This window comes from Delphinus delphis, chromosome 10 (assembly GCF_949987515.2).
Source record: "Delphinus delphis chromosome 10, mDelDel1.2, whole genome shotgun sequence".
Lineage (NCBI taxonomy): Eukaryota > Metazoa > Chordata > Mammalia > Artiodactyla > Delphinidae > Delphinus > Delphinus delphis.
In genome coordinates, this window is record NC_082692.2 from 26,202,250 (window position 1) to 26,216,008 (window position 13,759).

A 13,759-nucleotide genomic window follows, 5' to 3' on the forward strand; every position below is an offset into this window, starting at 1 on the left:
ATGGTGAGGAAATGTTTAGGTATTGTTGTTCAGTAGCATGCAAATTTTAGACTCTCTGGAAGGAGAGACTTCTAGGCCTAACTACCTGTCCAAAGTTTAAATCACTGCAAGAAGCTTCCTGAAAAATTTTGGTCAAACCTCTTCTTGAATGCTTCCACTGACAGAAAAATCAAAACCTTTTGAGACAACGTGTTCCCACTTTTAAAAAGTCTGTTAGAATTCTTTCCCTTCTTATAGACAAAGTCTATCTATCTTCCTCTAATTTCTGTTGGTTCAGGTTCTTCTGTTTGATCTATTTAGGACGAGTGTCAAACTCTTTCTTTTGATAGCCCTTCATCTACATTTTATTGAATCTTCTCTTTTTCAGGTTATGCAGTTCCTATTATTTTAGCCATATATAAATCGCAGTTATTTTAATCACAGTTATTATTATGATTATATAATTATAGTTATATCATTTTAATCACAGTTATTGATGTTTTAAAATAATTTTTATTTTTGCTTCTATTGTGCCACCTGGAAAATACAGAAAAGCAAGTAGAAAGTTATACCGAAGAAATAAAGTAATCACTTATACTCCCAAATGTAAAGATAGATGCAGTTAATGTTTTGTAGCCCTAAAATCATTTTTTTCCTTACACGTGCATGTGTACACGTGCACACACGTGCTCTAAAACATAGAGTATACAGTCTGATAATCTTCTGAATCCTAGACTAACAATATGAGAATTTCCTTAATTCATTCTATTTCCAAGACACAATTTTGATAGCTTTAATATTCCACATCCATGTGAGTCTATACATATACATACCTGCATAATAATTTAGTTAACTCTTTTTCTATTGTTGAACTTCAAGATTATTTCAGGTTTTGATTTTTTTTGTTTTCTTTGTCCTTGTAACTTACTCTGCAATGAACATCTTAGTACTTAAGTCGCTATTTACATCTCTGATTATTTTCTTAGGATAGACTTTTATAAGTGGAATTAATGGGCCTAAGGGTAAGTGCATGCTTTAAGGTCCTGGATGCATATTGTCAAATTGCTTTTCGGAAAGATTTTACAAATTTGCACTGCCTCCACATTTCTGAGTTATGAGATCCCCTCATGCTTCCTGAAATTGTCACTAAACACACTTGTTTTGTTTAATTCCTCTGAAAGTATGAAGCCAGGGGGAAAGAACTATTCTCCAGATTAAGAGTATAAGCATAAGTCATGACTTATTCTGAACAGAGTGAAATGAATATAGCAGAATTGGGCTATATTCATGGGCTGTAAGTCAGACAGCCTGGGGTCACATCCAACCTGGTTACCTACTTGATGTTTGGCCTTAAATAAATCAGCCTCTGGATGCCTCCATCACTTCATCTGTAACATATGATAGAACCTACCTCAGAGGGATGCTGAAACCATAAGTATAACAGCTCCTACTAAGTGCCTGGCATATAATAGGTGTTTAATAAATGCTAATTTATCTGTAAGGGTGCCTGCGGGAAGTACATGTCATACTAACTTGGGCAATTGGAGGAGATTTTAATGAAGGAACCATTTACAAAAATCCAAAAGGCCTGGGGCAAACCCCAGGGCTAGAAACAGGAGAGTATCCTTATCATCCCTTTCCCTAAAGGAGTAAGAGAAGGAGATTGTTAACTGGAATCAGAGCTGGAGGTGAATGCCTGAAGATGGTTGTCAGACAGCACCATGAACTTTTGTGTGACTGGGACACACTCAGTACCCAGAAGGACCTCTGGCAGTAAATACCCACATCTTATTCTCTGTCCTCCCTCATCTCCTGCTCATGCTACCATTTAGCCAAACCCAATCAGAACTCTGAGTAAAGGAAGATTCACTGATGTCCTGTGTCCAGGACAGCTGTGTCCCGGGGCAGTGAGCAAAGGAGGGCAGAGTTTGGAAATGAAGTGTCAGTGGGCGCTCTCCACCACAGATACGGTTTTTCTTTTAAAACAGCCAAAGATTCAACTTCATCCAGCTGATTATGCCAACTACTTCATCAACTCTAATTTCTTCTCTTTTTGCATATGCTGCCTCAAATACATATCTCTACATTGTACACTTGTATAAGAATTATTTTGTTTTCACTTGGGTTTTAGGGAGACCTAAGTGCAATATTCTTTACTTATGTCTTTTTTTAATTATTTCAATCCATCTTTCCACAGTGAGGAAATCCTTTTGGCTTCTGATTTTTTCCTCCCAGATTAATATCACTTGCTCATTTGTTTAATATTCTATAAAATTCTCATCCAGTTAACTGATAGAAATATTCAATAAAATTGAGCCTTGTTCTTGTTACTACAAAACTTATTTCAGGTTGGCATCTTCTATTGCTAAGAGTGGTCTTTTTTTGTAAGTTTTTTAGGTTTCTGAGGTCACTTATTACTATAATTCAAACTTGTTGCTTGTGAAAATCTGTACCTTTGAAGGGAAGTGACACAATGCCACTTTCCAGTTTTGATTTATACACTTCAAATCTTATTTTTAATTGTGTCCATTACCAACTATATTTTTATCTATTACTAGACATGGTATGTTCTTTTTCTCTCTGCTTGTCCATGTGTTCCAGGCTTAAAGGCTGATTATCTGAAAGGAACCCATCTGCCCAATCCTATCTGTGTGATGCCTGAAGGAAGACTTTCAACCCATCTGTCCCATTCTACCACACCCTAAAGAAATCCCAACATGAAATAGATAATAAGACTAGTTAGCAAATAAATCTAATAGATGTGGACATTGGCACAGAGCACTGCCAGAGTCTGTCTGCTATCTGATGCCATTTGATCCAAGTCCCAACATTGTGGAATTATATTTCTTGGTGGTCCTGCTTTTAAGGCAACTGGTGCTGGCAAAAGGTATCCATTGACTTTTAGTAGAGTGGAATCATAATGCTAGCGTTAGAAAGGAAGTTTAAGATCAAAGCTTTGCTTAGAGGGCTGCAGCTGCATCACAAATGCCAAATTCAGTTTCATTCTTTGTTCAGTGGTTGTTTCATTAGTCTGATGAAACACTTAAGATAAGCTTAAGGTATTTCACTTGTTTGTCCATACTTTCATTCGTCATGTTTTTTGCTCATTGCCTACCACGTGCCAAGTACCACAGGAGAGTTTGATGTACAGAAATAGAAGTCATGAACCTAGCTTTCAAGAGATGTCTCAATAAAGCCGTGGAGACAAACAAATGAAAACGTAATTGGAAGTGTCACCTCCTCCAATGCGGAGGGGGATTAAAGATAAAAGAAGAGATCGTAAGAGGCACATATTTGTGGATGAGCATTATACCTTCAGGAAACTGTAGGGAATGGGTAGGCCTGGACTGTAGGATTTATAGAGTGGTGGTAGCTGATGAAGCTTCTTGGCCTTATGCATTATGTTACGGAGTCTGGGTTTTATCATGAAGGCAGTGCACAGTCACTGGGTGGTTTTAAGCAGGGACGTGACATGATTAGATCTGGTCTTAGAGTGATCACTCTTGGCAGTGTGGGGCATGTGTTGGAAGGGGCACAGTGAAAAGCGAGAAGGCTACGAGGTGTTTCAGAAAAGAAATTGTAAAAGATTGAACTAAGGCACTGGAGTTAAAGGGGAAGAATGAATTAGGGAAATACTGAGGAGGTAAAAAATCACTAGAACTGCGTGGCAATTTTGACGTGAGGAGGGGAGTTGGTTAGGATACATCTTAGGGTTCAGGTTGGGAGATCTTGGGTCCACGGCGGTGCCAGGACAGAACCTCCTTCCCACCACATTTTAGTTGAGTGACTCTGGTATGAGCTTTCTCTTTCTAAAATGGGAGCAGTAATAATCATGCTTATTTTATAGAGTTTTATAAAAATTAAGTGAATTAACATTTATTAAAGTGCTTGAATAGTATCAGCCACTTAGTGAGCCTGTACAGTGGTTTGTTGATTCCATAGATTCACATTTGTCAAGTTGAGGTTTCAGTGGGATGTGTAAGTGGTAACATGTAGAGGGCAAATAGATTTATGAGAAAGCACAGGAGAGAGGACTGTGCTAACTGTGTATGGGTCATCAGCCAAAATGTGCAATCAAAGCTGTGAGATAGAGAGAAAAAATGACCAGTGCTGAAATTTTGGCAAAAACCAACCTTTTAAGGTAATGGAGGAAGCTGAGTTCAGGAAGGAGAACGGAAAAGAAACAGCTATGAAGGTAGATGGAAAATGAGAAGAAAATAATGTCTTGAGACCCCAGCGGTTCCGGCGCCGGGCGAGTGGAGCCGTTCCTGGCGCTCCTTGCCGTCCCGGGACAGGGACGGGGGCGGACGCGGTTGGTCGCCGCTTCGGGGATGTAGTCGGTGCCTCCGCCTGGCAGGACGGAGCGGCAGCCCGGGTTCCTGCTCTTGAGAGCGAATGGTCACTCCCCTGCCGGGAGGGCAATCCGGCCAGCTTTTCCGTGGGTCATGGGCCCCCACGGGCTCGGGGCTCACCTGTCGCACCCGCCCTCAGCTCGCTTAGACTCCTCGGCGTCACCAACGCGGACCTCGCTCTGGGCCATGACCAGAGTTATGGGAGAAACATTTTTGATGTAACAACCCCCAGTGATAAGGACAGCCAGCAGCAAGAAATGGTATAGCAGAAGATACGGCACCTGGTAAAATGTTATATTCTAGGTATGATTGGTGATTACAAGGTCCCTGTATAAATTAATTCTTCTCAACTCCTTGGGATTTGAAGAGAAAACGCCCGGTGTCGTACCTAGTGAAAGTAATGGGCTTTCAAGAGGTGGTCCATCAAAAAAAAAACAGACTTTCCTTGAAGTTTTTTCAGAAAAAGGAAACCAAGAGAGCCTTGGATTTCACAGATTCTCAAGAAAATGAAGAAAAAACTTCTGAATATAGAGGGTCTGAAACTGATCAAGTTGTTCCTGCAGCACAGTCCTCACCTATCAACTGTGAGAAGAGAGAAAACTTGTTACCGTTTGTGGGACTGAATAATCTCGGCAATACTTGTTATCTTAATAGTGTACTTCAGGTAGTATATTTTTGTCCTGGTTTTAGATCTGGAGTGAAGCACTTATTTAATATTATTTCAAGGAAGAAAGAAGCCCTAAAAGATGAAGCCAGTCAAAAAGATAAGGGAAGTTGCAAAGATGATTCTTCAGCAAGTTATGAACTAATATGCAGCTTACAGTCCTTGATCATTTCAGTCGAACAGCTTCAGGCTAGTTTTCTCTTAAATCCAGAGAAATATACTGGTGAACTGGCTACTCAGCCAGGGCGACTACTTAACACACTCAGGGAACTCAAGCCTGTGTGTGAAGGATATCTACAGCGTGATGCACAGGAAGTATTACAGTGGATTTTGGGAAACATTCAAGAAACATGCCAACTCCTAAAGAAAGACGTAAAAAATGTGGCAGAGTTATCTACTAAGGTAGAAGAAACACATCAGAAAGAGGAAATGAGTGGTAATAACAGCATGGAGATGGACAGTATGAGGCATTCGGAAGACTATAAAGAAAAATTGCCAGAAGTAAATGGGAAAAGAAAAAAGTGACACTGAATTTGGTAACATGAAGGAAAAAGTTAAAGTCTCTAAGGAACACCAGTCTTTGGAAGAAAACCAGAGACAAACCAGGTCAAAAAGAAAAGCTACAGTTGATTCATTAGATATTCCTGCTAAAATAATCCCCAAGTACATTTCTGAAAATGAGAGTGCAGGACCCTCACAAAAGTAATCAAGAGTTAAAATAAACTGGTTAAAGTCTGCAGCTAAGCAGCCCAGCATTATTTCTAAATTCTGTAGTCTGGGTAAAATAACAACAAACCAAGAATCCAAAGGACAATCTAAAGAAAATGAATATGATCTTGAAGAGGACTTGGGGAAGTATGAGAATGATAATACAGCTAATGGTTGTGTACTTGAATCTCCAGGGAATAATGTTATGCCTGTTAATGAAGTTAAGCCCATAAACAAAGGTGCAGAGCAAATTGCTTTTGAGCTAGTGGAGAAATTATTTCAAGGCCAGCTGGTATTAAGGACTCATTGCTTAGAATGTGAAAGTTTAACAGAAAGAAGAGAAGATTTTCAAGACATCAGTGTACCAGTGCAAGAAGATGAGCTTTCCAAAGTAGAGGAGAGTTCTGAAATTTCTCTAGAGCCAAAAACAGAAATGAAGACCCTGAGATGGGCAATTTCAGAGTTTGCCTCAGTGGAGAGGATTGTAGGAGAAGATAAATATTTCTGTGAAAATTGCCATCATTATACTGAAGCTGAACGAAGTCTTTTGTTCGACAAAATGCCTGAAGTTATAACTATTCATTTGAAGTGCTTTGCTGCTAGTAGCTTGGAGAAAATAAAGAAAATTAAGGGGGGAGGTGCCATATATCCTTCACAGAAGCACCTGAATATTAGTATTTATTTCAGTATTCTTTGTGTTTGATTGTTATGGTCGTGGACTTTCCAAGATCAACACTCCTTTACTGACACCTCTTAAACTGTCACTAGAAGAACGGAGCACAAAACCAACCAATGACAGCTATGAATTATTTGCAGTTGTGATGCATAGTGGCATTACAATTAGTAGTGGGCATTATACTGCTTCTGTTAAAGTCACTGACCTTAACAGTTTAGAACTAGATAAGGAAAATTTTGTGAACGACCAATGTGTGAAATAGGTAAGCCAGAACCATTGAATGAGGAGGAAGCCAGGGGTGTGGTTGAAAATTATGACAATGAAGAAGTGTCGATTAGAGTCAGTGGAAATACCCAGCCAAGCAAAGTTTTGAACAAAAAAAACGTAGACGCTATCGGAGTTCTTGGAGGACAAAAGAGTAAAGCAGATTATGAGTTATACAACAAAGCATCTAATCCTGATAAAGTTGCCAGTACAGCATTTGCTGAAAATAGAAATTCTGAGACTAACAGTACTAATGAGACCCATGAATCTGATAGAAACAAGGAATCCAGTGACCAAACAGGCATTAACATGAGTGGTTTTGAAAACAAAATTTCGTATGTAGTGCAAAGCTTAAAGGAGTATGAGGGGAAGTGGTTGCTTTTTGATGACTCTGAAGTGGAAGTTACTGAGGAGAAGGACATTTTGAATTCTCTTTCCCCTTCTACATCTCCTGCATCTACTCCTTACTTGCTATTTTATAAGAAATTATAGAGTGAGTGTATTTTCCTTGCGTATATATTAAACAGACCTGGACAAACATCGGTAAATTGATTACATCAAAAAAGTCTTTAGCTTATCTTTTTTTTTTTTTTTTTTTTGCGGTACGCGGGCCTCTCACTGTTGTGGCCTCTCCCGTTGCAGAGCACAGGCTCCGGACGCGCAGGCTCAGCGGCCATGGCTCACGGGCCCAGCCGCTCCACGGCATGTGGGATCTTCCCGGACTGGGACATGAACCCGTGTCCCCTGCATCGGCAAGCGGACTCTCAACCACTGCGCCACCAGGGAAGCCCTTTAGCTTATCTTTTGAAGCTATTGGGTATTATTGGTCTCTCTAGGTTTTTATATAAATAGTGAAATTTGCATTATTGAAAACCATGTTAATTTTTAGAATTCATTTTCCTTAGTGGAGACTAGTGATTGATGCATTAGCTTCTGGGAACAAACCTGTTTAGGTTCTTAACTGAATTATTCAAAATGGAAGCATTTAAATACTTTGAATTTACACCTATCTTTTGTGTTTGCTTTTTCAAATGAAGTGCTTGTATTTGTATCTCCATATTTTGGAGTAATTATCTACATGATGTTTATAGCTTCTGTGGTTTTTCAGCTAAGAAGCAGAATCTCATTTCAGTACATTTAGTTTTGTAAGTCATGAAGCCAAACATTTGATGGGCTGTATTAGAGGCACATGTATGTATTCACAGTAGTGCACATTTTGTGCCTTGAATCACTTTGAAAAGTGTCTCAGAAAACCTGAAGAGTCAGTCCTCTTCTATCTTCACAAGACTTTTATATGTATTTATGAAAATGATTCTGTACCCTGGTAAGTCTTTTTCAGCATGGACTAATTTGTATCTCTTCATAGTCATACTCTGCACGATCTGTATATAGTGCATTGAACTTAGAGGTGTGACCTTAAATTTAACTTTTTTTAAAAAAACCAAGAGGTTGGGCTTCCCTGGTGGCGCAGTGGTTGAGAGTCCGCCTGCCGATGCAGGGGACACGGGTTCGAGCCCCGGTCCGGGAAGATCCCACATGCTGTGGAGCGTTTAGGCCCGTGAGCCATGACCGCTGAGCCTGCACATCCGGAGCCTGTGCTCTGCAACGGGAGAGGCCACAACAGTGAGAGGCCCGCGTACCGCCAAAAAAAAAAAAAAAAAAAAAAGAAAAGGAAGATAATGTCTTGAAACAAAGGAAATTTGCAAGAAAGAGGGAGTGGTTAGTAGTATGAGATACAGCGGAGAGAATAAAGAAAGCAGGAAAGGAGATTGTCCATCTTATTCTTTTTTTTTTTAATATAATGGCTGTCAAATATAGTTTTGATAGAAAATGTTACTTTTCTATCATGTTTTTTAAAAATTAATTCTTTTTTTTTTAAACATCTTTATTGGAGTATAATTGCTTTACATTGTTGTGTTAGTTGCTGCTGTATAACAAAGTGAATCAGCTATACATATACATATATCCCCACATCCCCACCCTCTTGCATCTCCATCTCACCCTCCCTATCCCACCCCTCTAGGTGGTCACAAAGCATGAGCTGATCTCCCTGTGCTATGTGGCTGCTTCCCACTAGCTATCTATTTTACATAAAATTAATTCTTATCGGAGTATAGTTGCTTTACAATGTTGTGTTAGTTTCTGCTGCACAGCAAAGTGAATCAGTCATACGTATAAATATATCCACTCTTTTTTAGATTTCCTTCCCATTTAGGTCACCACCGATCATCGAGTAGAGTTCCCTGTGCTACACAGTAGGTTCTTGAACAAAGAAAAAAATTCGACACAATACATGAAAGACAGTAACTTCTAATAAGCTTAATGCCATTTACCTATACTTTAACAACTTCATTTTTTGGCTTAAAATATAGCCTTAAGTACAATTGAACAGATTCAATCTCATGTTTGAAAATAAACCGTTGTCATATATTAAGAGTGATGTCATCAAACCTTTCTATGCTTTCATGAGTAACAAACTTTCTTTTCGATGATAAAATGGAGCAAAACAGTAGATATTAAGGAGAAAATAGATTTGCCCCTGTCTCCATCCCCTTCCTCCCCACTTCTCTCACTTTCTCTTTCATTGAATGCCAACTCAGTGCCAAGCATTCTTCCTGGGACTTGAGTATTCAGCAGTGAGCAAGACAGGTAAGATTCCTGCATGCACTCTTTTGTTGGGGAAATAGACAATGAAATAGTAAAGTAAATGGGGAAGATAATTTTAGATGGCAGTACATGCTCTGAAGAAAACTAAATGGAGGAGTGAGCTGAAGAGAGGTGTTGGCACCACAGATTAGGTAGTCAGTAAACACCTTTCTGAAGAATCAGTGTGACTACAGACCATAGAGCCAGGAAAGAGCTAGACTCACAAAGATTTGAACAAGAGGGTTTCAGACAGAAGGAAGAGCTGGTGCAGAAGTCCTGAGACAGAGCCAGGCATGTGCTTTACATAATTGTGAGGCAGAAAGGCTGCCTTGGTAGCTGGAGACTAGTGACAAGTAGGCATGAGTTTCACAGTGTAGGATGGATTTTAAGCTATGCAGGGTTGTTTTCTAAAGCGATGAAGAACGCGAGTGAGTCCAAATTGTGCTGAAAATTGCTACTTTTTGATAATCTCATGCATATGACTTTAAGAAGACAGAAATTAGTTTAGGACCTTCATGAATATGGGAACTCTAGAAATCTGGATTATAAATCTAGTTTAGCGACTCATTATACAACTTCTGGAAAATTCCTCAAGAGTGGATTTATAACTGTGATATCTCAGACCTCAGAGATTATGTGAATCATCTGTATCATTGTATGGATAACGGAACTGAGATCCAAAGAGATTATTGATTGGTTCCAAGGTCTCATAGCTTGTAAAGAGCAGGACCAGGATTAGAGGTTATTTTAGTCACTTCAAATATTTGTCCTTCAAGCCTTTGCCCAAGGACTACCTTTACTATGGGTATTTTCCATTCAATAGGTTTCAGTGTATCTTTTCTCCTGGTCCATTCTTTCATTCGTATTGTCATTACTGCATTCATTTTACTATTATGAAATGGTATGTTTTCATGAATGTCTTCTCTGTATTAGATGATAGGCTTCTTTACAGAATTTTGTAACCCTAGTACCTTGTGCATAGTAGGCTTCTGATAATGTGCTGTGTGACTGATTAGTTTATTGATAAATGACTGGACACATCTAAGTGTGTCTTTCAGCTCAATGCCTTTTTCTTGTAATACATCCAGTCTACTGACACCTAAATGTCAACATCTGTGAGGAAGGGCTTACAGTGTTAATGTATAAATGACCACAATGTTTCCCCCCTCTCCCTATATGAAAGCAATAAACAGGGGCTAAAAACACATTGAAAAAATTGATGATCTTGTACAAATCTAAATTTTATCCTGTCTAGGAGAGGAAAACTAATAAAAATGCCTGACTCAAAGCCTGTTCAATAAGCATTGGTTTGTTGAGTGTTTTAAATGTTTGTATTTCTTTGTACAGGAATAGCTGTCTGAACTCATCCTTTTCACCAGTGTCCTTTTTTAGTTGAGACATCATTTCCATGCTTTAATATGCATCCTTTGTTATGTTAGATATCAGTGATACTAACATGTTATTGATCCAAATGTGCAACTCAATGAAAGTGTTTTAATATTATGCATACTTTTAAAATTGCAAATGAAAAATTCTCTTGTGATAGTTTGTAGGAGGATTTCAGAGAGGGATAATCAGTAATAATATATGTGTGTCTTTAAAACTTAACAGAAGTCTCCTTGATCCCTAAGTAAACAACACATGCCCCACATTTCAGAGTCCCTTCAGACTCAGCAGTGCATTTTTCCTTCAGCCTGTCAGAGCCAAGTCACGTGATGCGCTGCCTGGTCACTCAGTAATTATGCTAGGAACTGGGTTTTTATCCTAAAACTTGTCACATATTGTTTTGCAGAGCCAGTGATGTGTATTTGTCAGCCCTGTCTCACATTTGTAGCCAGGAGCCTAAGGTCATCATTAGCCCATGACTTTGATTGTCAGGAAATGAAGTACTAGGTGTATGGAAGTTTCTTTCATTGCTTGCATGATTGGGACTTTCTCAATCCTAAAGAAGAAGAAAAATCCATACACAGTTTATTGCCTTCCAAACTGACAGTTCTGTAAGGCTCATTGGATGATTAAGTAATAAGAAGGAGACAAACCAGAGAAAAGTGTAGATTAAAACATATCCTCCAGCTTAAAGACACAATACCCAGTAGTCAGACTCATTGAGTAGCCAGAGAGAATCTTGTGGTGATGTTTGTTTAAAAATAATATATTAAGAGAAAAAAACAAACCAAACAAAAATATATTCTTTCAAGTTTATGATTAAAAAATAATACAAATTAACCACAAATTTAATGTGTAAATATAAGTGTACATAGATATCTGTAAAGTAGATGGTTTATAAGTTAGCTAATATAGATCATCAGTCAACAAATCAGTTTCTGTTTATACTGACCATTCTCTAATCAAACTACTAGTTAATAAAAAGGTGAAATCAAAGGGATGTGATTTTTAAATATCATACTTACTTAACTGTAAGGGCAAAAGCATAAAACCTTTGTTCTTTACAGGTTCAGGAAGCACTAAACTCCACTTCTGTGAGTTCCTCAGAAGATTGGTAGCCAACAGTTAAATAACACATATTTCAAAGTTAGATCAGGCATAGAAATATCTGTTTGTTTTCAGATGGATATTAGTTCTCTGACAAATACCACATTCTTCTTTTTTTTGGTGTGAAACATTTTTTAATTTTTTCCATTAAATTAACTCCGTATAGAGACAGCATCAGATGGGTGCCAGGGTCCCTTTTTGCTCTCATCTCATCTCATCTTCCCTTTTTTTCCCTCTGCCCTATCCCCAGGATCCTCTCCATCCAGTCAGTGCTCTCTGTGGTCAAGTGCATGGAAATTCCTGGCTCTAGTACCGTTCTAGGAGGGCAGTTGCGAGACCTCTCAAGCCTTCATGTAGATTGACTAAGGCCTTTTAGGATCTAGAGTGTAGCACCTACAAAATAAACACACAGACACATTTTGAAAACAAGAGTTTTTTCCTGCAAATATTGCTCTCCTCTTATAGTACAACGTGGGTATATTATTTTACTAAAGACCTTCTGCTCACCCTGTGTGAGAAAGCGAAAGATTCGGGGGAGAGGGCAGGGAAGATGAAGAAAGAATGGAGTGGTAGATGGAGATGCAAGTCATGTCCAGAGAGCATTTCAGGCAATGGAAATAGCACGTTGAAGTCCCCAAAACTGGGAAGCTGGAACATTTGTGGAACTAAAATAAGGCCAGTGTAACTGAAGCTTTGTTAGCAAGAGAGAGAACGGTTTGTGAGATAGAGCTGCGAATCAGAGAAAGCAGAGCATCATGGGTCACATTAAGGAGCTTGACCTTTATCCTAAGTAAAGAAAGGGTGGATGGTTTGGGGGAAACCAGAGGGAAGGCAAGTGAAGTAAATGTTGTAAAAGTTTGGTTAAGAAAGATTGGAAGCTGGCCCATGTATCACATTATTCTTAAATGTATATGTATTTTTAAGCAAAACACGGGTACAAGAAATAATCCTTCTATCTTGCTGGGTTTGTCTCTACTAAACACAATTGTAGTGATCATTTTACTTTAATATTTTAATACTTTCTAAATCAGCATTTCCCCAAATATATTTTGGACACTTGAACTTCTATCACAATAACATAAAATTCCTTAGAAATTTATTAATTATTTTAAAATGTTTAAATAGTTAATTATATGATAAATAAAAAAATTGTTAAATATTAATTAATTATTTTTTCATGGAAAAGCTAGATAATTTTAAGCAAACAAGTGAATGAATGAATGAATGAATACTTTATTTTCTTGGTTAGAAAACTCTTATGACAGTATTTGAGTTTAAGAGGAATTTAATTGTGTTTTCTGCAGTTCCTTGGTCTGGACATTCAAGTAAGTGATCACCTAATATGTTTACCTTTGAAATGTCTAGTTTCTAGTACCTTAGGGATAGGACATTACTTGCTAGGAAGAGCTTGCCTTCTTTCTCTTAATTTCCAGATTTAAACATTGATTTTAAAATGTTTCACTTCTCTATTGTTACTACCACTACTGTCTACACTATTACTACTAAGAGCCAACATTTTTAAGAGCATGTATTATATGCAGACCCTGCCATGTATCTTTAATATGTACTAAATTATTTAAGCCTAATTAAAAGTGGATGCTTTTACTGTGCCTATTTTATATGAAGTTACAGAAACTGAGGCTTACAGAAGTAAATTAGCTCAGTCTTATTTATGAAATTATAAGGGTTTTTATACATGTTGCAAATATGTGAATGAATATGTTATATATTAACTTTTATTTTAATCTCTATCAACTGTTAACAAATTGAGAGCCCTCCTCATCAATGATGGAAATTTGTCAGCTTGAATAAAATCACTCTCTGAGGGGCTGGAGATTATCATTTGATAATGTCTACTGGTTATTCTTAGAACCATGTCTTATTTCATTGGGCTGAAAGCCCTTCCACCCTCCTTTTTTTTTTTTTTCACATGGGATTGATTTTGTTGAGGAGGGGTGTTTTAGGGCTAAGTGGGTC

General features: G+C 38.1%; 2 protein-coding genes across 6 annotated transcripts in view; both read left to right on the forward strand.

Annotated features, from left to right (window-relative positions):
• Positions 1-13,759, forward strand: part of PKHD1 (PKHD1 ciliary IPT domain containing fibrocystin/polyductin) — a 435,870-nt gene that overhangs the window by 281,656 nt on the left and 140,455 nt on the right. The window lies entirely within an intron of this gene.
• On the forward strand, positions 4,518-7,458 carry LOC132432973 (ubiquitin carboxyl-terminal hydrolase 1-like). Its single transcript, XM_060023824.1, is given in 6 exon segments — positions 4,518-4,549; positions 4,655-4,757; positions 4,759-5,511; positions 5,513-6,315; positions 6,401-6,624; positions 6,627-7,458. Coding segments are annotated over 6 exon segments (2,424 nt in total). The 3' UTR covers positions 7,136-7,458.